At 45.0% G+C, this 27,164-nt stretch overlaps 2 protein-coding genes across 2 annotated transcripts in view; both read right to left on the bottom strand.

Annotated features, from left to right (window-relative positions):
* Asic2 (acid sensing ion channel subunit 2) overlaps positions 1-27,164 on the bottom strand; it is a 1,059,219-nt gene that overhangs the window by 663,581 nt on the left and 368,474 nt on the right. The gene's annotated exons all lie outside the window — the stretch shown is intronic.
* Positions 3,611-4,741, bottom strand: LOC116909067 (prohibitin-like). The gene has a single exon (XM_032912545.1). The coding sequence runs from the start codon at positions 4,611-4,613 to the stop codon at positions 3,768-3,770; it is 846 nt and encodes a 281-aa protein (XP_032768436.1). The 5' UTR covers positions 4,614-4,741; the 3' UTR covers positions 3,611-3,767.

Genomic DNA, 27,164 nt, shown 5'->3' with positions numbered 1-27,164 from the left:
TGCCACTCCAACATGACTTCATGGAGAGTGCTCAGGTAGAGAGAGAGAGAGAGAGAGAGAGAGAGAGAGAGAGAGAGAGAGAGAGAGTTAGTTTACCTTGGAAAACACACACTAGCCTTGGGATCTGGTCAACTACCTCAGTCTTCTTCACATATGAAGCTCCAGCTCTTTCATCTCCTGGGGGTGGGGGATGGGGCTACCAAGTCCTTGTCACACAGTAGGTACTCAGTTAGGGTGATCGCCTTTTGCCTCCCTCGGCATGACATTGATTTAATCATGAAGTGTGTACTGGCTGGTTTCATGTGTCAACTTGATACAAGCTGGAGTTATCAAGAGAGAAAGGAGCCTCCCCTGAGGAAACACCTCCATGAGATCCAGCTATAAGGCATTTTCTCAATTAGTAATCAAGGATAGGGGGTGCATTGTGGGTAGTGCCATCCCAGGGCTGGTAATCCTGGGTTCTATAAGAAAGCAGGCTGAGCAAGCCAGTAAGTAACATATACCTTCATGGCCCTTTGCATCAGCTGCTTGAGTTCCAGTCCTGACTTCCTTTGGTGATGAACGGCAACGTGGAAGTGTAAGCTGAGTAAATCCTTTCCTCCCCAGTTTGCTTCTTGGTCATGATGTTTGTGGAGGAATAGAAACCCTGACTAGGACAAAGTGTTAACCGTGAAAAGTGCTAGTGTGAGGAACCCAAGTCAGGACAAGCTTCCCTGGGAGCAGAAGATAAAAACTATGTTTCTCGATTCATCCTGAAGGACAGTTCGGTGAGATTAAAATTTGGATGGCCTGGCCATCTTCAAGGTTTCCACCATGGGCTTCTGGGTAGAGGGGCACTTGCAGCTTTTGTTCTTATTGATACACTAATGCACACTCATGCTTCAGATGGTCAAAGACCCTGTCCAGATGAAAGGGTTGGGAGGTTCTCGTAAGCAAGGTAGCCTAGACAAGGACCATCCATGGACATCAGAACATCAGAGAGGTTGGTTAGTGCAGTTAGAACATTTCTCAGTGATACTGGTCCAAGCAGTGAAGACATCCCAGACACAGTCACCCAGTTACTCAGTGGCTGGGTTTAGCTATTCAGCCAGAAACCTAGGAGAGTTGGTCTTTTAGTTAGTCAATAAATGTTTCCTGGCACTCTCTGTAGGTCAGGCAAGGCACAAGGACTTGAAGGTTAAAAGGGCAAGATTCCTGCTTTTGTCTTGCCTGCCTCTCCACAGTAGATGAATTGTACCTGAACATATTTAGTTGATTTTAGTCTTTGATTCATCTGGATGCAGATTTTTAGAACAATGAACTTCTCAGTTAGTATTTCTGTTTCTCCTTGTGCCCTAGGTACTCTGTTCTCCCAAAATTCCTGGGTACCATAGCTTCCTAAATTTCAGAGAAGTAAGGGAAAGAGATTTATAGAGAAATGAATGGTGTTATGTGTCCCAGCCATTGGTCACCAAACGTCCCAAGTTCATGTCCTGACTCTGCATCTTAGAAATCATCGCTTCACCCCTCTGGGCCTCCTTGAACTCTCTTTCTCTCAGATGCACTGTGTTAGACTCAATGATCTTTAAAGCCTCTTTGGGCTTTGGTGTTTAAATCTGTGGTTAGACAGTCTCAGAAAAAATGAGAATTGCTGAAAACAGGGAGTAGCTAGGCTATAGCTTAAGAGTGAATGGCTCTCTAGAAGGGTGAAAAGCCACTCTTCTTGGTTTCAAAACCCCACGACATCTCTCTCCAGCCTGTGCTCTTGGCTTCAGTAGGTGTGTGTTTGTGTTACACATATGTCTTCCAGGGAACAACACTGCCAGTGTCACTCAACTGGAGACTTGCCAGTGTCACTCGACTGGAGACTTGCCTTGGGTTTGTATTTAAAATGAAAGGAATAGAACTTGTTAGCTTCAAATGTGGATCAGCCAAATCATAAAATACTTCTTCCTAACTCTCTTTTATTCTCAAAAAATTAGTATTTTACACGAGGAACATATGGTCATTATTCCAGAATGCTACTGACATGCATCACACAGAAATGAAAGTCTTCTGTAATTTCTCATTGATAATTATAGTAAAAAATGGATTATACCCACTCCTACTAACTTTTTACTTATAAGTATATGAAACTGTATTGTAAATGTCAATGACTATAGTTCCTTAAGCAATAACCACCTCTGGAACCTGAGTACATTTGCCTTATTTGGGAAAAGGGTCTTTGTAGATGTGGTCAAATGAAAGATCTTAAGTCAAAGAAATTACACTGGTTTTTCCACTGGGCTGAGAATTGTAATTACATGTGTCCTTCTCAGATAAAGCCAGAGGGAGGCCTGACACAGAGAAAAGGTCAGGTGAAGACAGGGGTAGGGGTCCTTGGAAATACCATCTCTGAAGACTACTGATACAGCCACAAGCCAAGTGATGTCAGCAGCTCCTGGGAAATGGAAGAAGGGAACAAAATTTTCTTCCCTGGAGCTTCCAGGTAGAGCAGGATCCTGCCAACACCTTAGCTCCATCCAGTGAAACCCACTTCAGAATTCTAACCACAAGTAGGTAGGTAGGTAGGTAGGTAGGTAGGTAGGTAGGTAGGCTGTGAAGAAGGACAAATGTGCACTGTTTGGAGCAACCATGTTTGTGGCAGTTCCTTGCAAGACACAGAATACGAACATACCGTTGAAGGGCTAAAATAAGAAACCCAGTCCTCATTCCTGTCTACCCACACCTCTAGTTCTGTTCCTCAGAGGCAAACAATCTAAGTCTCGGGGTCGTTTCTTCAAAGACCTGTCTTCCTATTTCTATTTGATGTACACATGTTTATTTTAGTTGCTCTCTGAGTAGGAAATTTTGCTGCAGAAGACAGCGGGAGAGATGATGGCTCAGTGGTTCCCAGCACTCAGTGAGCTTACACGCATCTGTATCTCCAGTTCCCAGGAATCTGGCACCCCCTTCTGACCTCCAATGAGCACTGCATGCACGTGGTGAGCAGACATGTATACAGGCGAAATAGCCATATTCAAAATAAAATGAAAATGAACACCAAAACCAAGATTTTAAATCCTTGTACCTCCTAAATACATGTACCTCCTAAATAATATATATATATTCCTTTCTTCTCATCATCCCGCAACTTTCAAAATGACTGTATGGCTTTTAGTTATATCTGTAGTCATATTTTGTATTATTAATACAATAATACAAGTTGTGTTCCATAGTCTTCTGTGCAATATACTGCATTTCTATTTCCCCTTCTTGTACAACCTTTTGTTTTTCCTGGAGTTGATAATCACCTCGAATTTTTGTTTGCCCTTTGTATAAACATCACCACAGCCACAGATCAAACTAATTTTCAGAAATGTAAAATCTATCTTAATGCATCAGACATAGAGGACAATGAGGTCATCTACAATCTCCAGCTACCTTCACCTTAGAAACATTTCAGAACCTCCTTAGCTTTTTTTTTTTTTTTCGTTATCTAATAAGAATAAGTTGCTTTAGGGGCTGAGGATGTAGCCCAATGTCAGAGGGAATCTCTCTGTGTGTCTCTATGTCTCTGTGTCTCTCTCTGTCTCTCTGTCTCTGTCTCTGTCTCTGTGTGTGTGTCTCTTCTGTGTGTGTGTGTGTGTGTGTGTGTGTATGTGATCTGATGTGATTTTACTTTTATTTCCTTCACTTTAAGCTAATCATTAAATTTCACAGTGATTTCTGGGGTAGGGTAGAAGGAAGGCATTGTTCAAAATGAAGACCGTGGCCTGACTGGCCTGAGAAGTGAAGCAGGGGATGCCTCACTGGGGAAGCCGGAGGAACATGGACTGCCTCACTGAGGGCCCCACTGATGACGGCCCCACTGGCAGGTAGGTGATGTTCTGAGAGCTAGAGAGCTGGTAAGCAATGTCCTCAGCAGCTTCCAGCTTTCGCAGCTCAATCAGGCCATCACCTGCTGTGGCCAGCGAGTTGGCGATCAGCTCAGCTGCCTTAGCATCGCCCTCAGCAGAAATGATGGCCGCTGCTTTCTGATGCTCAGCCTTTTCCACCACAAATCTGGCTGTCTCTGCTTCCTGCTGAGCCACCTGTTTGGCTTCCACCGCCTCTGTGAATTCCTTCCCGAAGGTCAGATGTGTCAGGGACACGTCATCCAGGATGAGCCCAAACGTTGCTGCTCGCTCTGTGAGGTCATCGCTCACTTGCTTGGAGACCAGCTCTCGCTGGGTAATCAATTCTTCAGCATTGAAGCGAGCCACCACTGACTTGAGGATCTCTGAGGTGATAGATGGCAGCACCCGCTCAGCGTAGTCCAGGCCGATGCTGGTGTAGATACGAGGAAGCTGGTTGGTCACGGGCCGGAAGAGGATGCGCAGTGTGATGTTGACATTCTGCAAGTCTTTGCTACCAGTGACGACTGGTACATTCCGTGGTTGAGAGCGACAGTCAAAGATAACTGGTTTCTGTACCCAAGGGATGAGAAAGTGAGTCCCTTCCCCTACCACAGCGTCCTGTACTCCTTGGAATCGGTCAAAGATGACAGCTCTATGCCCAGCATCCACATTATATAAAGTAGAGTTTACCACACCCCCTGCAACTGCTAAAGCCAGTCCGAACTTTCCGATCAACCCAAACACCTTGGTAGTCATGATTCCTTCTGTTGCACTCACTCACACCTGCTTTCACTCACCTTCACATCAATTCCCCTGAAGGCTTTCTTAATATGCACAAAATCTCTGGGTCCAACCTCTAGCATCACAAAGGCATGAATGACACAGTACACATGCATATGGCTTGTGTGAGCATCTTATTGTGTATGTACACACACACACACACACACACACACACACACACACACACACACACACACGGAAATGGAAATGCTGTTTTTTATATTTGTATTATACATATATTTATTGTTTAATATTATATATGTTATACATATTTGATGAAAACAGACCTAAAATAACATACTTTTATATATAATATAAATAATTATACTAAATATATATGTGTGTGTATAAAATATCCCTTGGCTTTGTCTCTCTTTTTCTTCTTTATAGCATCTCATTAAATGAAGGTTCAAGATCCCAGTCACCTCTGAAGAAAAAGATACATGTTGTGGCATTCTTTTTATTTATTTACTACCTTATCTTAACTATGCATAGAAATTTAGGCACAGTGCTTCCCTCTCCAGATTTTAAAGACATTTCCCTGATGTCCTCTGGCTCAGGAGACAACTATTGTTGATAACTTTAGAGCCTTTGTCATATCTCTCTCTGTCTCTGTCTCTGTCTCTCTGTCTGTCTGTCTGTCTGTCTCTCTCTCTCTCTCTCTCTCTGTGTGTGTGTGTGTGTGTGTGTGTGTGTGTATTTATGTATCTCTCTGGTAGTTTTTGGTAGTTTTATTTTTAATTTTAGTTCACTATAAATTTCATAATGGTTTTATTTATTAGGCAAGGCATAACTAGATCCCTTAAGCCTGAAAATCTATACCATTCTGTTTTAGATTTTTTTTGACTAGTGTTTAGATAAGATTCTCAGCTCTAGACTAGCCTTTTCATCCTCTGAAGTACTTTTTAATTTATTCTCTTTTCCTGTCCTTTCCATTCTTCTATCATTACATTTACTAGCTTTAAGGATAACTTTACACTTATTTGCTTTATTTTATGTGTCTGAGTGTTTTTCCCATGGGTATATGTGCACCATATGTGTACCTGGTGCCTGAAGAAGTCAGGAGGAGAAGATGTTTGACTGCTTAGAACTGGAGTTATAGATGGATGTGGGCATCTTTATGGATTCCGAGAACCAAATCCAGGCTCTCTGCAAAAGCAAGTCCTCTTTAACTGCTAAGCCAACTGTCCATCGCTGTGTTTCACTGTGTGTGTGTGTGTGCATGTGTATGTGTGTGTACATGTGTATATATGTGAACATGCATCTGTGCATGTGTGTGTTTGCAGAACTTTGTAATTTGACTCAGAATTTGCAAGAGAAATTTCGTTCTTTAAAAGAATAACCAATGTAATTCCTGTTTCATGGATTCAGTGTGTTTAAATCGAAGAATATAAATTGAGTGGCTTTCCCTCACAGTTTCCCCTCCTCTCCTTTCCGTATTATCCTTGCTTTCTTCAGGTTCCTACATTCTGCCTTTCAGTTCGTGGTGCCACTCAGGTGTTTCAGAGCATGGCATCCTTTTGTGTGCAGCCCAGAGACACTGCAGAGACAATGGGTAGCTTCCTGTACACGTGCTGTGCTGTGTTTGTCCCTTGCTATATACTCCCAGCAGGGCGTTCCTGCAGCCAGCAAGCTGGGTTGCTAAGGGAAGTTCACCGGTCTAGTTCTGTAAGGGTCTTTTTCTCTCGTGAGTCAGCTTATCTGCTCTCCAGCCTCCTGTCAAAAGGCTAGAGGCTTTCTGTTCTCTACTTGCCAGTTCCTTGTACAGTAATCTGCACTTCCCACTCTTCCCAAGCTGTGCACGGTGTTTTCCAATTCTGAATTCCCTTGATGCAGCTTCTCTAAAGAGCCAACCTTCCGTCTCTCGCTTGGTAAGGATGGAAACTTGCTAGTTTTTGGCTAGAGTGGTTCTATAGCAGGTCTAATGGCTTCTTTTACAGAGATCCAACCAATTGCGCATTGCTTGGCTCCAACTAGACTGCCATTTGGGATGGCATTTATGGTCTCAACTTCCAGAGTTGTTTACAGAGTTCCAGAATGCAATTGAAAGGCTTCTCGTTTATCGATCCAGCACCTTATGGAAATTTTATTTCAGTTTTCTCTGGTATGAAAGTTAAATTTTACTTATCCATTTGTTTTCTAGCTTCCAACATTCTCTTGATATCTCTCCATTCTTTTTCCAGTTTTTTTCCCCTGGGTCTTTTGTCTTTGTTTTGTTCCTGTATTGTTAAAGACCTCCTTACATTCAGGTTAGTGGGGTTTTGGATCAGCATAGAGGGAGGTATCTGATCCTTTCTGCCCATTTTTTATTAGAACCCAACTGTTGCCACCTTCTATTTTTCTAGCTTTGAAGTCCATTTGTATTGGTGGCCCCCAAACTTCTTCCCAGGTGCAGCTTGTGACTGCCACCTCTGTTGCTTGTTGGATGTAGAACAGGGAAAAATCTACCTAGCCAAGCTACACTGCTGCTCTACCCTCCACCCCACCCATCCCGCCAGTCTCCACAAACCCCCTTTCCCTTTGCGTCTCCTCTTTCAGGACTTCCCTGGCTCTTCTAACCAAAGAGCCTATGATCCAAGATCCTATGTAACAATCATTCAACCCTCTCTATCTTCCCTTCTGAGTCAAGATAGCCAAGTGCTTTAAAATATATCCTGTAGTTCCCTAACGATAGTGACAGTTCCCCCCTTTCTTGGCCTTCTGGTGAGTGTGTCTCAGCTTTTGAAATGAGGCCTAAGGGTCAACTATTCTGTGTGAGGTGGAAACCCAGTGATGGAGAAAAACAATTTAAATTGTATTGGATTAATTGTATTAATTAATGGTATTTAATACTGTGTAAAAGTTAGCTCTCAGGCCTCTAGCTCTTCTTCATATTATCCTCAAAACACTTTTCTTAAGCTTCAACTCTCCCTGACTCTACCCTTATGGCCCCTAACTCACAGCCCCTAACTCAGCTGTCTTTCTAATTTCCAGCCTTCTCTCAGAGTCTTGAGTGTGAACATGTTTTCTTCACAGCTTTAGTAGGAAGCTAGACAACAGTTTCTCAAGGTGCACGCATCTGAATCCCTGGAAACTGTGGGTCCATCACTTTCTATGACAAAGGAGGTTTGGAAGGAGAAGTTCAGTCAGTCATCTTAAAATGCAGAAAAGGTCTAGGTTTAGCAAAGTAGAGCCAGGTGACTGCAAAGGAACCTACCAAAGGGACATCAGCTTCAGCAGCAGGGGAGAGAATCACAGGCCCAAATTTTGGAGTGATATGATGAAGGAACCCTGAGTCAATGTAGAAAATAGACACATGCATGCCCAGAGCCTCCAGGAGGAGCCAGCCCCACTAATGTCTGAATAGCAGCTCTCAGGAATTAGTTCCTGTCTCCAGAAGTATAAGAGAATTAATGTGTGCTGTTGTGAGCTACTGGGTCATTTGTTACAGCAGCCATATGAAACTGGTACCAGCCTGTGCGACTCTGGTTCTGCCTGCCCTCCCAAGCCTTTCCTACCTTCATCTCTAGCCATCCACTGTATTCAGTAAGTGGAAAAGACTACAGTGATGGGAGGGAGGGCAGTTATAGCGAGGAATGGGGGACCCAGGACCAGTCTCATCAAACCCATCATGTAGGGCTGCCACTGGGTCTCCTCTTACATGCTGGTGAAGGAGGATGGGCATGAGAGGTGAACATGGAGATCAGAGGGGAAATCTACAGGGCATCAGGAGTCACGGGCACTTAGAAAATACTGAGGTCTGCCCCTTTCTTGGCAATCCTTCCTCTGTGTCTGGTTGGCCCCAAGTTTCCTTTGAAATCTACTGGGTTGGAATTGCTTCTGCCGGGGAAGAATATCTCCATACTGTCTCACTCCCAGTAGAAGAGCTCTGACCCCATTCAAGTCCTAGGTGATCACAAAATCATGTTTTAAATTTTCCTTACAATTCTGTATCCTGGGTATTATTTTCCCCCTGTTTAATAGATTTTTAAAAAGTGACTCAGAAACATAGTGTTTCATGTCTACCTAATAAGTGGTAGATCTTGGACCTGAACCCAAATCAGTGTTCTGTAAATCCCAAGTTCTATCTTCTCCTTCTTCTGCCTTCTCTCCTTCTCCCTGACCTTTCTTTTTCCTTTTTATTTTTATTTTTTAACTAAGACAGGGCTTTGAAACTCCCCACATAGACCAGGCTGGACTTGGACTGGCAGCCCTCTTGCCTCAGTCTCTTCCCTGAGTACTGGGATTAGAGGTGTATGTCACTGCATCAGGCCACAGCCCAACTTGTCTCTATCATTTCCTGGAGCCAAGCTAACAGATGAATTTCATTTCTTTTTTTATTTGTTGTTTGTTCTTCCAAGATAATCTCCCTATGTAGTCTAGACTAGCCTTGAATTTGGAATTCTTTAGATTCTGACTTCCAGGTTGGCCTGGCTAGTTTTAAGTTAACTTGATATAAGCTAAAGTCATCTGAAAGGAAAAAGTAATTCAATTAAAAAATACCACCATAATATCTGGCTGCAGACAAGCTTCTAGGGCATTTTCTTAATTAGTAATGGATGGGAGAGAGCCCAACCCATTGTGAGTGGGGCCACTCCTGGGCAGGTAATCCTGGGTTCTATAAGAAAGCAGGGTAAGCAAGGCATGAAGAGCAAGCCAGTAAGTAGGATCCCTCCATGACCTCAGTACCAGCTCCTGGCTCCAGGTGCCTGACTTATTTGAGTTCCTGCCTTGGTTTTCCTCAGTGGACTGTGATTCAGCATATGTAAGTCATATCAACCCTTTCCTCCTCAAGTTGCTTTTGGTCATGGTGTTTCCATCACAACAAGAGAAACCCTAACTAAGACATAAATACTTGGGTTACAGTCATGAGCTGCCATGCTTGGCCATGCTCCACATTCAGAATTTACTGCTGTGATACCTCCAAAAAACATCATCAATGTTTATTTTTGTTTATGTGTGTGTTTGGTTTGTGTGAATGTATACAGTATTGTGTGGGTAAGGGTTCGCCTTTAGAGGCCAGAACAGGATGTCAAGTGAGATGCCATGGAGCTGGTTTGAGCATTTCGTGATGGGTACAGGGAACTGAGATCAGGTTGTCTGGAAGAGCAGGAAGCACACCTAACTACTCCTAACCTCTTCAGCCCCCACCTCAACGATATCAGAGACCCTCACCATCACTACTCCACCCAATTACCTGTTCCTGGCTGTGATGTGGACTGAACATCAGTGTTCATTTCTTGGTGTTTGAAGGAAGGCACTCTGGGGGACAAGTAATCACTAAAGAGGAGTCCTATAATTTGAAAGGGACACGATAGGGTCTCATGGGCTAGACTCTTATTCTGTGGCCAATGATGACACTGGACTCCTGGTCTTTCTGCCTCAAAGTGCTGAGATTACACATCTGTGCTATTGTACAAAACCCAGGTAGTTCTTGAAAAAACACTATAAGAACTCTCCCCTCTCTCTCTTCCATGTGACGACACAGTTAAAGTCAGCAGTTATCATCCCGAGTGTAGAGTTAAATAGAATTATAGATAGTTATGTATGTAGTTATAGTTATATATAGTTACATATTATATGAATATGAACATATATGAATATATGTGGAATTTATTAGAATGGCTTGCAGACTGTGGTCCAGCTAATCCAACAATGGCTTCCTACGAGTGGAAGGCCCAAGACTCTAGTAGTTGTTCAGTCTATAAGTCCTATATGTCTCAACTGATCTGCAGTGTATGTAAGCAGCCCAGAGATGTAGACTGTAATTCTAGTGAATGAATGGATTTGCTAGTATGATTGACAGCAGGTAGGCAAAGAGAGGAAGCTTCCTTCTTCCATGTCCTTTATATAGGCTTCCAGCAAAAGGTGTGGCCCAGATTAAAGGTGGATCTTCCCATTTCATAGATCTACATTAAAGGTGGCTCTTCCCACCTCAAAGATCTGAATTAAAAGTGGGTTTTTCACATCACATGATTTACTTGAGGAAAAAATACTTCCCAGGTGTGCTCATCCATGCCCATCCCATAGGGTTTTAGCATCACACAGGAAAAGAATCCCCACCAGAACCCAACCACAATGACACCTTGATCTTTTTCTCCCAGCTCTAGACTTTGAGGCATTTCTGTTGATTACAGATAAATCACACATATATGATACTCTGTTCTTTGTTATAGAAGCTGGACTGGACTAGGACACATGTGGTTATATCTTGAGTCCTGGTCTGAACAATGGTCTAGTATCAATAATTCCCAGTTAAGGGATTATTATTATGAGAGACTTGGTATTGAAGTACAGTGATGACATATCTTGGGACCATAGTGGCCCAGGATCAGTGGAGGAACTGTTGAGAGACTTCAACCTGGATACCTCAGAGAAGAACAGCAGGCATTAGCTTCCTCCCAACTCCCAACCTGGAGCCAGAAAGTTGGCTGGCCCAGTATCAATGCAAGTAAGAATTTACTACCCTGACAGTTATCAGACCTCAGCTCTTGTTTGACCTTACCTTGTTATCCTCTCTTGTCTCCCCTCACCCACAGACCCTGAGTATGCAGATGAAGTGTCTTCTAACACCCCTGTCCTAGCCAATTGTACATGACCACACAATACTCTGACCCATTAAACTGAACCAGTTCTCTACCCTGGCCCAGCTTTCCTCCCTCCAGCCTAATCCAGTGTGCAGCATGACAGACTATACCAAGGGAGAGATGCAGACATGGAGTGGTGACATATTAGGCATAGCATGTGCCATCACCATGAAGATAGATAGAATAAGTTCAAGCCATCCTTACATGCTCTTGGATGAACCACTTATCTGGAAACTTTCAGTTGTATGGGTACTCAGGACTGTGTGGGACACCCCATTCTATCATGCACGCTCATCAATGTTTTCTTTCCTATTGCATTGACCAATATCTTTGCTAAGCTCTGTAATGTTCATCTCCAGAAAAGCCATGCACCAGTCATCTTTGCCTCCAGTCACAAAGGAGACAGGTTCCTACCCAACTTCTTCACAGACTCTGCCCAGGATCTGACTTTTTGCAAACCGCTTTGTGCCAATGCTACCAACAAGTTACAGAGAGAGAGAGAGAGACAGAGAGAGAGAGAGAGAGAGAGAGAGAGAGAGAGAGAAGAAGAAGAAGAAGAAGAAGAAGAAGAAGAAGAAGAAGAAGAAGAAGAAGAAGAAGAAGAAAGAAAAGAAGAGGAAGAAGGAAAAGGAGGAGGAGAGGAGAGGAGGAGGAGAGGAGAGGAGAGGAGAGGAGAGGAGAGGAGAGGACTCCATAGATTGAGTTTTGAGGAACCAGAATTTCCACATGAGGAGGGAAGAGTCTCACGTGTTCATCCCTCCATCCAGTCACCCTATTTCCACAGTCACTAAACATATACTATGTGCCAGGCAGTCTGTGTGTCCCCTGTGTGCAAAGAATGACACAAGCCAGTCTCACAGTGTCACAAGAATCTGCCTAAATACAGGAGGAAGAAGATATGGAAGCATGGGTTATGATTGGTGGGTGCACATCTGGGTTGTTGTGTCTCTGATCATGTTTCTAATCTGGTGAGGTCAGGGACACCTCCCAGAGCCTATGTCCGGATGGAAATGAAGAAGCACACCCACACATGCTCGTTTGTTTCTAATTTATCTCTAGACCTGTTCATGTTGAGTATTTATTACGTGCGAATGTTGAAGAAGTCTTCAAAGATTACAGGTGAAGCCAATCTCTTGAATTTATAAATATGGAAGCTGAGACTAAAGGAAGATTATTGGACATGAAGTGTAAGGGTAAGAAAACTTTAGAAAAACATACTCACGTATGTTTTGTTCTTCTGACAAAAGTTACCATAGTGTGAGACTTTCTCCCACATTGCTAAGTGCCCTCCCTGTTGGTTGAAACTTTTAGGGCCTAAGCGATAAGATGCTGGTGTTTGGATTTTTTCTTTTTTAGTGGAATCTTCTCAACAGCACAGTATCAGTTTGAGCTGTCATGTTCTGTGGCTCTTGGGTAAGAATTTAAAGGTGATGGGCACAAGTCCAGAAAGGGGAGAGGGGTGTCACAGAAGGTTGATTACCAGAAGACTAGAGTCCTGGAGTCACCCTGTAAGGTTGCTGTGTGAGTTTCTTGGGGTTGCCATGGCACCAACTGGGTGGCTCAAAACAACGGTACTCCATCCTAAGACTTAAAGGCGTGACGTAAATGAGGCCATGTGACCTCACCAGATCAGAGAGCTGACAGGACCCAGGTATGTGCCCACCGATCATAACCTGCACAGAGATTTCTGGCTTCTATATCTGCCAGTAGCCACTGTCAACTCCTTGAGATTCTTTGAGACTACCCCAAACACAGGGACACCACACACACACACACACACACACACACACACACACACACACACACACACACAATGTTCACTGATAGTAACCATCTCTGACTTGCCACACATGTGCACACAGATGCATGTCCATACCTTTGCAGCAACACCACCGAACCAAGAGCGACCGTTGTATCATTCCATCCATCCACCCCTATAGTGCACACTGACAATTTTTGGCATGCCACACCAATCACACACACACACACACACACACCCTTTAATAATCAGACAGCACTTCTGCTACAAATAAGACATGGAGGAACTTGGTAGCAAAGGTAAAGCCATTTTTGAAGTCACTGAATCTCAGCCGCCCCCCTCACCCCTTTTCCTACATATCTGAACCTGTGACACCATGGACTTCTGTGCTTACACCGTGTTCCTCATGGGACATCTATGTCTTCTTAGTTAGGAAAGGCAGGTGCAGAGATAGGTAAAAATTTCTTAGTAGGTGACTTGCTATTTGAATGTAGTTATTTAATTTGGTTTTATTTATTGATGCTGCTATGTGGCATATATCTGCATATAAATACAGAAGCTAGAGTTGACATGAGGCCTCACACTCTCCACCCTTGTGTCTTGAGAGGAGTCTCTCACTGGGCATGGAGCTCTTCAATCAGTCCAGTTGGCCAGTGAATTCTGGAGACCTGCCTGTGTTGTTCCCCCACCCCTCTCCAGTGCTAGGATGCATCATTCTTGGGGGGGGTCTAAGCTCAGTTTCTCATGTTTACACAGTAAACACTTCACACCAAGCCATCTATCCAGCTCCCCGGAGCCCAATTGTTGCATTGTGTTCCTCGCTTCTTTGGAGTCCCATGGAGCATCACCTCATCCTTTCTGGGGAACTCCTCCTGCTCGTTCAGTTACCAGTTCTGACGGACATCACCTCCTTGCAGCCAAACCAACAATGTCTCTAATAGGAGCACATCTTCCAGGAGCAATAGCAGAAGAGAAGTCAACTCAGAGCAGAGTGACAGAGGCCCTCAGGATTACCACGCCCCACCACCCTAGCTGCACGGTTTCTCTGGAGCCCCAGTAATCTGTTTCATTTCCTATTTCCTGTCACAGCCAACCTGTGTCTCCGTCTCTACAGCCATTATCCTTCACCAGCCTAAATACCATATTTAGACCAGAGTCACAGCCTTCTAAGTGCTTCTTTCTGCCGTGTTCTGTTTTCAGTCCATCCTCTCATAGAGACTGGGAGGATCTTTTATAGCAAACCTGTACATTCTCCTTCCTTTCTCTAAAACCTTCCATGGTGTCTCATCCCTTTAAGAGGAAAGACCCAGCTTTTTAAGGACTGCCAAAGTCTTGCACCACGAGCCCTCGTTTTCTCTCCTTTGTTCAGTTATTGTCCCCAAACTTGAACCGTACTCACTGCCATCAGCTCTGTCCAACCACCTCCAGAAGACAGCTTCTGGGATTACATCTCTCGGCCCGAACACATACACTCAGAGTTGTTCTCTGTCTTCTTTGTTCAGAACAGTCAGCTGCCATTTTTCCTACGACCACGAAGGAAGGGTAAGATGGATGTCTTCCTTTGAAATGCTAACCTGATTGTGTGCTTCTGTGGAGCAGACACTCTGTGTAGGGGAACTTGACTCTTGCAGCATCAATAGACTGGAAATGGTTCTGGGGTGTGAAGGAATGAACGCTCACAAAAAGAAGGAAAAAAAAGACTGAGGTGAGAACTTTTCTAAAGGAGTTTCCGTGGCTCACCTCTAAATCCCTCTCAACTTAAAAACCTCTGCCAGCCATTTCCCGTGAATCATTTGGACAGATGCACTAATAATGATCATTTAGAGTGAGACTCCAGTGTCAGCACCTCATTCACACTTCAAAAAACGTGTATTCAGAGGCACACAAAAGGGGTGTAATTACCATTTCAGAAGAATATGTTAATTTGATGCAATGCATTACTGCTCTGACAGCTTTCAGCCCTTGCACCAACTGGTTGTAAATAAAAAAAAAGGAAAAGGAAAAAGATATGCAGGAAGGAAAATTCGCTTTTCTTCTGCCTTAAAATATAGGAAGTAACCAAAGGCAGGTGGACGAGCAGCCCTGCTACAGGGGAAAAGGAGGGGGGGCTGTGAGTACAGCGTGCTGACCAGTGAGAGGTTGCTCTGAAGCTGACGTTTCTACTGTAGATGTGTCTGTTGGGGAGGCTGCCAATTCACAAAGAATATTGAAAGACTATATCAAGTAGAAGCCGTGAGACTGGCTTCTACTTATGGCTCTCTACCCCAGGAAGGCCTGACTAGCCTTTCCGAGCTGGAGCTGGGGCTGAAAGACCCTCAGATTGAGGAGACTCTCGCTCCAATCCTGAGGACACCCACTACCCCACGAACACACGGGACTCAGTCTTGATGTAAGAACAAGAGGTTTACTATGGGAGACCAATGCATTGGGGCTCGACACGGTCCTCACGCAGGAGGGATGTGAAGAGCCCGGAACAGCAGGAACATACAGTCTATATAGTCACCACAAGATCACACAGCTTCATTAGCTCAGCTATTCTGGTGCCAAGAATATCTGACTAGGCAGATGTTTCTCATCCTGGAGTTCCTGGGACAAGGCTGCGACCATATCAGCGTAGCTATTCCAGTACCAAGGATGTCTGACTTGACAAATGTTTTTTTGTCCTGGGGTTCCCAGGACAAAGCCACAGCTATATCATCTGTTCTTGTGCCTGGGTAGCTTCTTGGAGAGTGGGTGGGACTGTGCTTTCTGTACTTTCTGGTCTAACGTCTAGGGGCTAAGCAGAGGCCAACTTAAAATTTTTCATTTTTAAGAAATGGCTGCACTAATGTTAAGCGGGGATCTTTCAGGGCACAGAGATTTGGTTCTTAAAGCTCCTGGGACCACATACTCTATTCTTCCCCCACACCCTGGACCCTCAAGGGACGCAGGGGTCCTCTCTAAGCTGTGAGAACATGAGGCTTACCTAAGCTGGGGTTGATTCCTTTCTAAACCTACCTGTGTTAGTTTTGAGCTGAGTTTAACACACTCCTTGAAACTAGGTAGTGGGCCAAGGGCTGGTAGGGTTTGGGGGAATATGTGCTTTTAGTTTACAATTGTGGAGGTTGAAAGTCCAAGGTGACCTAATCATTTCATCATCTGGGGATGGCCCTTCTGGCTGGACCACAACATGATAGACAGTATTACGGGGTCACTGCACACAAGAAGGGGAGATCTCATTGAGAGTCAGGAAGCCAAGAGCAGAGAAGACCTCACAAAAACTCCCTTCTCATGGTTTAAATCCGAAACGTGCCCCCAAAACCCACGTGCTGATGGCTTGGTTGTCAGCTGGTAGCCCTACAGGGATGTATTAAAACCTCTAGTAAATCACTGAGGGGTTGCCCTTGTGGCAGTCCTGGTTTTTGCCTTTCCAGAGGTCTAAAAGCAAGAGTCCAGTGCCCGTGGACTAAAGCCCTTGAAATAGTGAGCCAAAATAAAACTCTCCTCCATCTAAGTTGTTTTTCCCAGGAGCTTTTCTTTTTTCAGCACAGAAAGTGATTAGCACACTTCTTAAGAGAATCAACCAGGTCCCCTGGGAGATTGCTGTACTAATTTCTCCAGATAATGATATCTCCACCAGTCTTCGCCTCTCACAGAGCAGCTGGCTTCCACATTTTTACCCCGGAGAATGAACTTCTACTCCATGAAGCCCTGCAGGACACACTCACCCTTAGCAGCAAGCCATTCTCTGTAGGATAATGTCACAGGTGAGGCAGGTACAGGATAGAAGGAGGCCTGTCATTGGAGGAGAAGGAAGGATGGGCGGGAGAGAAGTTTGAAGGAAGAGGAGGAGACTAGGGGAGAGAAGAGGAGATGGAGAGAGGGGAGAAGCCATGGCAGGTGATGTTAAGATTCTGCTCTGTGTATTTGCAGGTTGTTATTAATGTTCTCAAGGGATGGATGGTACTGGGCTTTGTATGTTTAAGTAGGCAATTATATCTTACCAATTGGATCTAAGATTATTGTGTTGTGTGTTCTTTTATGTGGGGGTTTGAGTGTAGGAAAGTGCAGCTGGGATGTGTTTCCGCCAAGATATCCAGCAGATATCTTGGGACACCGCGGCGCGGACCTAGCAGGGTAAAAGACACCGCTACTCTTTATTATTTATATATTTTTACAACAACAATTCTCCTACTTCAAGGAGACCCTGTAGGAATGAGATAGAATAGCCAAGATAAAACGCTTAGCTTAGTAAAGATGCTTAACAAATGGTGCGTCTTCCGGTTATTATCTCATTATCCTATATTATCATCTCATTATCCTCGGGAGTAAGCTGATTACAAGTAATTATCAAAGGGAGTGATAAAGTGACCGAGGTTGTAAGAAACCACCTGGAACACGGGAGACTGCACTTTCACTGTTTCAGGGGCAGGAGGGGGCCATGTATTTGTGGAAAGGACATTCTGCCCACAGCGTTCTCCAGGATCCTAGGTGAGAAACCAAGGTACTCAGGAGATGAAACTCACTGAGTGCCCACCAGGCACCAGGGTGGTTCAGAAGTGTGGAAAGATGCTCTTGCAGTAGACATCTCTTCCCTAGCACCAACAGTTTCAGGGTGGATACTAGTCTATTTCCTAAAAGGAGCTAAAATGGAGGATAATAGTGTCTTAGGAGGAATCAAATAGAAATGTCTATAATAACGGAATTCTATGCTAGCTCCCACCGTGATTATTCAGAGAGATGGGGAAGAGAGAGCATGGAATCATGTCTACTCTAAGGGGTGTAAGCAATGGGAGAAGAGGGAGTTAAGAAAGAATACTGGAGTCTACTTATCAAATGCAGGACCTGAACTCAATTCCCTCCTCCCTTGTCTGTAGAGACCTCTGTTGCTACTAAAAAAAGGATGAGTCAGACGGTGTGCCAGATGGCAAGAGAGACCAGTCAAAGCCAGGGGATGTTCATACATGCCACCAGCAACCCATGACATCTATTACTGAGGCCTGATTAACCATTAAAAACCTAGAGGGAGATTTTTATTCAGTAGTGGTATAAGACCAAATATGTCAGGAGTCAACCTGGCAGAGAAACCTTGTTGATCAAAAAGGCCAGAGCCCACCCTACCTACAAAAAACAGGGGTGAGCCCCATTTGCTGAGCTTTATTGGGAGGGACTCTATGAAATGTTGATCAAAAGTGGACTGGAAACCAGATATTTTGACATGGTTGGAGTGACCCATATAGAGTGACAGAGTAGTCCTTCTGCCTTCACTTTGCAAATCAAAATATTAGGAATAAAAGACATTATTTTTCAGGGGAAGTGGGCATGGCAGATGGCAGAGAAAATGAACCAGAGAGTCTTCAATAACCAGGATCCCAAGGGATAGCCTGATGAAACAGGTCCCAAAATGCCTAGGGAGGAATTACCTTGAGGAGTGGCCCAAGGGTGCCAGTTAGTTCCACACTGTTGAGCCATCTCAGCCAAGCACCTGCACAGAGCTCCCTCCTGCAGGTTACAAGGAAGTGTCCTTTCACAAGGTGCCGGCTCCACATCTGCCAGGAGCTTGTCATAACAGGCTGATTTCGTTAGAACCAGACATTTCACTGCCACCCGCTTGAAAACTGTCATAATAAATGCACGTGTTTACAGTGCGAGCAGTGGGAGAGGTGGCCTCGTGCCAGGGCAGAGGCAAATGGGGTTTGAGGCCTTTAGCAAATGCTTTGAAACTGCCTTTAGTCGGGGGCTGCTGTAAGATACCAAATCCTGCTTTGGGACAGATATGAGCAAGACGACACGGGCTTCCCATAAAAGCTCGGGGCTTGTAGGAGGCTGATTGGGCTCCAGTTCAATTGCTGGTTGGAGTCCAGTCTGCAGACTGGTCCCTTCAAAGGAATTCTGCCACACAGTCAGCAGGCGTGTGCGTCACTCAATTAAGCCAAAAAGAGACATTTAAAAAGAAAATAGTTGCTTGGACTTGTTTGCAGTATTCTGTAAAGAATCCAGAGAGAGAAAACAGAGGCTCCGGGAGCAGAATTAATAAAGCATGAGGATGCGCTGAGTTCTCTTTGATGCCAACAAACGTGTTTACTCAGCAACAATCGATTTCTATGGCCTCTCTGTAGTTCCCAATCCTTTGATATCTACGACTTCATTTCATTCATAGAACACTTCTCTTGGAAGGGATGAGTGGGAGTGATCCTTATTTTTCAAATGAAATTATGAGGTAGTTTTACATGCCCAATGCCGTGTGTTTAGAAGTTCATCAACAGAGCTCGATAACCTGTACGAAGTTTCGGGCTTTAGTAATGTAAGCAGTGGGGCACAGGTAAGTGCTGAAAATCAGCCTTTGGACAGAAAGCAAAGCGAAGAAACACAGTGAATGGATAAAGCTGAAAAAAATCATCGCCTTGGTGAAATGACCCAGTGGGTGAGGTTGACCTCCTCGACTGAGGACAGCATCTGGTACAGGAGGATGTCAGTAAACATCCAGTGCAAAGTCACATTGGAATAGTGCCCGGAGAAAATCAGAATGAAGTGGAGGGAAAGGCGGTCGCAGGGCAGCACAATGAGTTGGACCCTGTCTGTCATTATGCAGAAGAGAACATGCTTTAGAGCCGAGGTCTGAGCTAGTCAACTGGGAGAATTGGGGACCCTTCCATTCCATCCATTCCTTACCTGGCCCAACTGTTAAATGGAGCAAATGCTGTCTACTTTAGTAATTTGTGTGAAACATGATGTGCGTCTTGCTGGAAAATATTGAAAATGCAATAAAATGAACACGTGCTGCCCTGCTCCTGAGGATTTAAGTCTTTGGCATGGCACAGCCTGATGACTTCTCAACAGAAGGCACTGCGGGTCCCATGGTTAGTACTGCCTGGGGTTCAGGAGCAAAGAGGCATAGAAAACTGACTGTTCAACACCTGTGTACCTGGCCTCACCCTTCAGTTGCTGTTTCCTGAATTCATCCATTTACTCATTCATTCATTCATTCATTCACTCACTCACTCACTCACTCATTAATTCATTCACTCAGCAGTTGGAGTATGAGAATTCACACATGGTCCCACTCACTGCAGTTGGCATTACTGATGCTCAAAAGGAATTCAGCTCTTTCCCCTTTCCAGACACATTCCTTTTTGAAGCTGGATTTCACTGGTTGCCTTGCTTTGGACAGTGAAATATGAATAGAGGTGATAAATGTGACTTCTGGACAAAATAACTTAATGGTCTCTGCTCAATTCCCAGCGTCCTCTCCTTTTGTCATGGTGGACCTCAGAGCCCTTGTTTAGCATGGCAGGTAAAGGTTCCCCTGTCGGTGATGTCCGTGATCAATGAACACAACTCCTTGGTAGTCCACATTAGACTTAGGACACAGGAGAGAAAAAGCCTTTGATATTACAAACACTGATATTTCGGGGCTATTTGCTACTGTGCCATACTCACACTTAGCTGACACCCACGCTGTTTTTCATTTATTTAGTAAGGGTTTTTTTTTTAATGTACTTCAGAAAATATGATACTTCTTAGAGGTTGGGAGATAATAAGGAAGAAAATGGATCTTGATTGAGTTCTCACAGAGATAAAATCTATTGGGAAGTGGGGTACCGACAGATATGTGTGCATCTTGCACACATGCTGTAAGGAAAAATAAAGCCAGATAAGAGGTTTGGGGAAGGCATTCTGTATGCAGTGAGCAGACAAGTCCCTTTGAGAAGATGGCAGTGGCCCAGACATCTGGGTGAAGTAGAGGCATCAACTGTCCAACTCCCTGGAGAATCTTCCAGAGCAAAGAGAGAGCACCAGGGTCTGAGGTCACCTAAGGCTGCATGCAGCAGCTGTGACAGGTACACCAGTGTGGCTGAGTCCAAGGAAGAAGATTTAAAAAGTCACGGTCAAAGGTCGTGGCAGAGCAAAGGGTAAAGCCAGAGCCCCATGGAAGCACATAGCACGCATTGAGAATACAGAAAGAGCATCTGCAAGTCAGTCAGACAAGGGAATCGAGTTTCCAAAAACAGGCGAAAGATTTAAACAGGCAATTTGAAAAACAAAACAAAACAGAGACAGATATTTAAATTACCAATAAACCAATACACTGCTCAGATCCTATTATCCCTGAGGAAAATGAGATTTCAAACCAAATAAGGTGGCACTGTACATCCCAAGAATAACTAAAGAGCCTGGAAAACATCAGTGTTTAGGGGAACCTGACGTAATTGCAGAACCCACCTTGTAGAGTGAAAAACCTCACTAGCACACTCTGTGGTGATCCCAATACAGGTCAACAATCTATCGGCCAGAAACTCCATTCCTAGCCACGCGCCCAAGGGGGAAATGCTCACAGCCCAGAGCTGCACCCAGGAGGAATGTGCACCCATGGAAAGCACAGATGAAACATGCTTTGTTTCCACAACAGAAACCTCACAGCATCGAGAAGGACGGGCATCAACACAAGAAGGCAAGCCTCCAATCCCCCACCCCCCACCAATAAAGTAGAATGGTTGTTCACCTCAGGGAGGGGGGAAACCCATTGTTCTCCATACTTAAGGTCTGTGCACTCACTGCATAAATCTTGAAGTCTGCTGTGAGGAAGGAAGGACGTAGGTAGGGGGGATGGAGGAAAGGGGAGAGTTGAGAGAGAGTTTGTCAAATTAGAGAGAGGAGTGGGGACTTGCATTCTCATTCTGAAAAGTAGGAGAGAGCTGTGGGGGACCTTCTCAGGCTCGGGTGTGAGGAGACTGAGCTCTGAGGAGGACAGTGGCGGTGGGTTCAGTGGGTTGAGTATAAACAGAACGGCTGGAGGTGTTGAAGTGACCTCTTGTAGGTGAAAGGGCAGAGGTCAGATCCTGGAGGAACTGTTGCAGCTCCAGAAGGCAGGATTGACGAGAGTGGGTCTTAGAAGAAGGGGCCAAACCAAAAACAAACTTTGGCCAAAGGCAGTTGCTAATTACTGGGATGGAAGGGAACCAAAGGAGGGGCAGCCTGCGAGTGAGGAGACCAAGATTTTAATTTTAAATATAACTTTGAAAGATATCTATTAACCCACTTGCGAAATATCGAACTAACGAGTTAGTGAATTTGGACTAATAAGTGGCAAATAATCTATAATCCAACACACCCCACCACATACATTAGTACACAAATGTATATACACACACCATACACACTCGCATACACAGATGCTCTCTCTGTCTCTGTATCTCTGTCTCTCTCTGACTTAAATAAAACATGGACCTCCCCCCCATTTGATTCTTTAATGAAACACATATTTCTTTTCTTCTCCAACTGACATATAATAGTTCCATATTTATGCATGCAACGATCGGAGTGCCGGAACAGACACATCATTTCCTCCTACATCCATCACCTCTGCATGTTGGGAAACATTCGCACTCCTCCTTACCCACTATTTTGAAATATACAGTAATTGTCGTCAACTAACAATCTTGAGCTGATGTTCTGCACTACAGAACATTGCACACCCTCCTCCTACCCTGCCTGAAAAAGCAAATCTTAAAGGTTCCTTGAATCTGCTTCACCGGCTGCGCTGCTCCCAGCGACGTTGGATTGAGCATGCGCGCTGCCAGCTTGGAAAATGGCCAGATTTGAAAGGCAGATTGGCTTTCTTAGCTTGTAGGAGCACCCTTCCTGGATCCTCTGGGTGCCCAGGTATCACCTGGGCTAGCACAACATGGGCCACAGCGAGCCCTCGCTGACACCCCCGTGGTTCCGCTGTACAGTCACCTAGAACCGGGCACTGGGCCAGGCTTGCACTACTCGCCTGTCAGGACAGATAGCCTCTGTGCCCCGTGTTGAATAAACACTTCATTCAGGGGGCCTCTGCAGATATGCGGAGGGTGGGGAAAATGTCATTTTGGTAAAAGCCTCAATTAAAGAGAAGAAAAGGCTTAGTGACAACATTAAATATTGCAGTTTCAGGCTATTAGGAGCTGTCACACAGGGCAGTAGAGTCACCCAGACCTGATTTTTCCATGCCAGCTTTGCCACTTGCGAGCTGCTATCGTCTTTCAGATTTTGATTATTACTTCGGAGCCCTTGTTTCTGCATCTGTTAGTTGACTGGGAATGGGAAGGGATTCTCGGTTACAGTGAACACCCTGAGAATCTTTCTTTGCGTCTCCTCCTACCTAAGCGCGCAGTTAAGCGCATCACATTAATATCAAGAAGTCATTTTTTTGCTCTTTGATTTCTTTTACCGTTACTTTCTCAGCTTGGGACTATGACAACACAGCCAAGGTGTCTGCTGAGGCCCACCAACCACTGCGGCCTAGGCTTCCGCTCTGCGTCTGCATTGATCTCGGGCAGCCACATGAGGGCAGCACCTCATAAGGTTGCAACTTCCCGTCCAGGCACACGCTCAAGGAACCAGCTGAGGTCTATTCCCGTGGGCGCTCACTGATGCCAGAGGACCGTGCAGCCCCAACTAAGACGCCTCTTCCGGGGGCCCTTCCGTGGGCTCTTCCAGGCTGAAAAAAGACTGATCCTGTATTTCATCTTATCTGTGTTAGGTTTTATACCCGAGACAAAGGGCTAACTGAGGTGCCTACTCACATATCAAAACACTGCCTCTATCGGAGACATCCTGGCTGGCACAGGCCGCCTTCTGCTCTAAACTCTCCAACCTAGGGACTGGGTCGGGGCTCTTCCCATGGCTTCTCTTCATTATATAACCCAGCCATCATATTGGCTTTGCTGCTGTCCTGGTTTCCTGGTTCTCTCCTGGCCTCTTGGACCCTGGCTCCTCTCTCTCTTCCTCTCTCCCTCTCCCCTACCCCTTCAGATAGTCTGGCAGTCATGTTCACTCTGGACTTTGCCAGATGCCTCTGCCTGTGCTCTCCTTTATATCTGTAATAAAAACCTCTACTACTGAATTTACAATCAGATTAGAAGCCATCATGCCCACCCGCCCTTTCTTTCTTTCTTTCTTTCTTTCTTTCTTTCTTTCTTTCTTTCTTTCTTTCTTTCTTGGCAGATAAGAAACTGGCCAAGGCTTCTAGAGAAATAGCTTGAGAAGGTTATGTACAAATGGAGGGAAGAAGTGAGGTAAGAAGAGGAAGAGAGAAGAGGAAGAGGAGGGGGAACCAGGAAGTGGGGAAGGGAAGGCTCAGTGGCCAGGGTCTGTTTTACAGCAACAGTAACATGGTAAACAGGCACAGGAGACTGCAGAACGCCTCTCAGTTGAAGAGTCCGCAGACAATTTATGACCAGCAATCCTGCTCCACCAGTTCAGCGGGGAGGTCCGGGTCAACCTTAGGCCTTTCATCAGGACTGAATGAGTGAAATTCAGTTGGGAAGTCATGTGCTAATTGTCAGAATAGAAAAGGTGGGACTTCCTCCTGGGCCTGCTACAGATCACTTCAGGGAGGGGAGGAGGCCCAGGGACATCTGGGCTGTGAGCATCTTCCAGGGCTCACATAATTTTTGTCAGAATAACTAAATAATATTCTATATTCTGCTTGCCTGCCTACTACTAATTGAAAAATTTCTCTGATTCATAAATGCAAATTTATTTAAAAGAATCGCTGAGTCTCCTGGGAGCTTTTTGTCACTGTGTATTCTCTCAAACAATGAACACCATCAAGAACTCCACAGATGAGCCTATAAGGAATTTTACACTCACAAACAGGCATCTGACTCCGAAATTGTTGAGACCCGTCATGCAACAGAACTCTATTTTATTAATGAAGAAACTGCAGCTGGGGAAGGTGGCTCACAAGTGATTGCTAAATTTCCTAAAGAATTTAGATTCAGATTTCTTGGCCTTGATGAAGTGAATCTCACAACTGTATACAGGGGCCTCTGGGACAAGCAACATGCCTTTAAGGTCTGCTTTATAAACCAGTGATTGGTGAGCTGAAATGGTCAGACATGGTTTAATTTGGGGCTTTGTGTGTTTATTTTCTCATTTAGCACAAGATGCCTTTAAATTCACTGAGTAGCAGAGGGTGACCTTGAACTCCTGCCTCTCCTGTCAGCCTTTCCTGAGTGTGGAGATTACAGGCATACATTGCCACACTGGCACACTGGAGTTGTGGGGTGTTGAAGATGAAACCCAGCATGTCATGGGAGCTGGGGAAGCCTCACTAAGATAGACTGGAACTGAAGTCTAATCTGTTTTTGTTTGTTTTAAAATGCTAGATGTCTAGGGACATTCAGCTTGGGCTTCCTCCATTAAGATAAACAAAGCCTCCTTCTTCAAGATAAAGCATGCGTCAGGATTCTGTAGGTCTGCCAACCCCTGTTTCTATTTGTCCAGTCATTAGCAAATATTTATGGGGCATGAAGGAGTTTGGGAAATGCCACCCCCAAATGTGACGTGGTGATGTGCTGGTGACTTTGAGCTGAGGACATCTGGGGAGCCTGTGAACGCAGGTAAAGGCTTTCTTAGAGCTCTGTCTATCTGGCCAGAGACAGATCCTTCTCGGGGAATTCACTTGCGATAAATCTGTTCCCCAGAACTCTTATCAGCCAGAGACTGGAGGTTAACACCAGGCAAAGCCAGACCTGTTCCTCAGAGGACAATTGGACAACTGGGAACCTTGTATTTGCACAACAGGCAGCCTATACCCACTAGACATTTCCTCTGCACACCTCTCATGACTTGGATTGATACTACCTTCTCTTCAGAAGCCCAGGCCCTCATTCCTTTCCACCTGCATATGTGACTTACCACATACTACATACACCCTCAGGGCCTTTCTTCATGTTCCATATTTTGTAAGACCAATGTATCTGTGCACATTGAGAAGTTTTTTTCCACCTTGTGTTAATTTGTACCACGTCAATTTAATGTGCTTCTTACCCAACGAACCAATGTGAAAGAAGAATGTTCTGTTCACTTCCTCGATGTTATCTACTTAACTAAAGCATGGTTTTGCTGGCAGTATTTGCCCACCGTGGGCCTACAGGCAACTTAGGGAGACAATAAAGAGAAAGTTAGGATTTGGCAAGTGATGTCTTATGACAGAGGTTGATATGGGACGCTGTGAGGGTTCACATGTGCCCCGTCTGGGTGCCCCTAGATCTGCATTGCCCATTCGCCCTGGAGTCCCCTCTTCTGAGGGCTTTGCTGCTGCTGAATCATAGCCACAGCATTCACAGAAACAGTGCTAGGCTCCTGTCATTGTCTCTCAACTTGAAAATGCAAACTCAAACAGCATGAACCCAACTCCAAAGCTGGACCTGTCTTCAGGTACAGTGACATCTTCAGTGTGACTGATACTCCAGAGGTCTCTGCTGGACCTGACTGAGATTAAGACTTTGCATCAATCACTCTGTGTTGGGCTTACCCTTTTCCTTGGGCTTCTGTTTTAAGGGTGGGCCCCGTGACCCTGTTTAAAAGCAAAGGAAAAGCACAGTATGGGAACCGTCCTCTCTCTCTCTCACAGGTAATGTGCTGTTGGGACATCTTTTCTTCCTCCCTGTTATTTATCTGCCTGATCTGTCCTTGGAGAACTTATCACAGAATGGAACTGGTTTCCCTCTGGTTGTGCTATGATTTAAACTCGGGACCCACAGACAGTGATAGGCTCTGTCTGCAGAGCATGGTACATCTAGCTGTTAGGGAGAGTCCAGGGTGCAGGGGAGCATGAGTGGTGTTGGAGATATGAGTCATGGAGGGAAGGCATCCAGGTCTGGAACCACAGAGCTGGGGAGATGCAGACAGAGCTCTGTGCAGGAGTGTGTGTGTGTGTGTGTGTGTGTGTGTGTGTGTGTGTGTGTGTGTGTGTGTGTGTGTGTCGTGGGTGGGGTGGTGGTGCCTCCAATTATAGATGCATCGGGATTTCTGAAGTGAATCTCCCACAGTGGAATCCCCACTCGTGGGGTGCAAATCTGCCCCCCAGAGTCCCAAGTCTTTACAGTGTACCCCATCACCACCAATGTAATTAAACTATAGAAATTCAATTTCATTCGCCTAACTCTAGAAGAGTACAAACAGGAAGACGACCTAATATTGGATCCCGTGTGTTCCGTGAGGTTCTAGAGCATTCTACATGGGACATAGAACACTGAATCCTGCCTTGGCTTCCTGACCATTGCAATGTGGCCTTTGCTTTAAGATAAGACAACTAAGTCTCCCTCATAGGGTGTGGATTGATGGGGGTATCAACGAGCTTTCGAGTCAAGAATTCAAATCAGCATGAGGAAGAGTGTGCTAGGGGGAAGAGTCTCCCCACAAGAATAGTACTTGGCACTTTTGTGGTATTGG

The sequence above is a fragment of the Rattus rattus genome, chromosome 9 (genome assembly GCF_011064425.1).
Source record: "Rattus rattus isolate New Zealand chromosome 9, Rrattus_CSIRO_v1, whole genome shotgun sequence".
NCBI classification, from domain to species: domain Eukaryota; kingdom Metazoa; phylum Chordata; class Mammalia; order Rodentia; family Muridae; genus Rattus; species Rattus rattus.
This window is presented reverse-complemented; position numbering and strand designations above follow the sequence as displayed.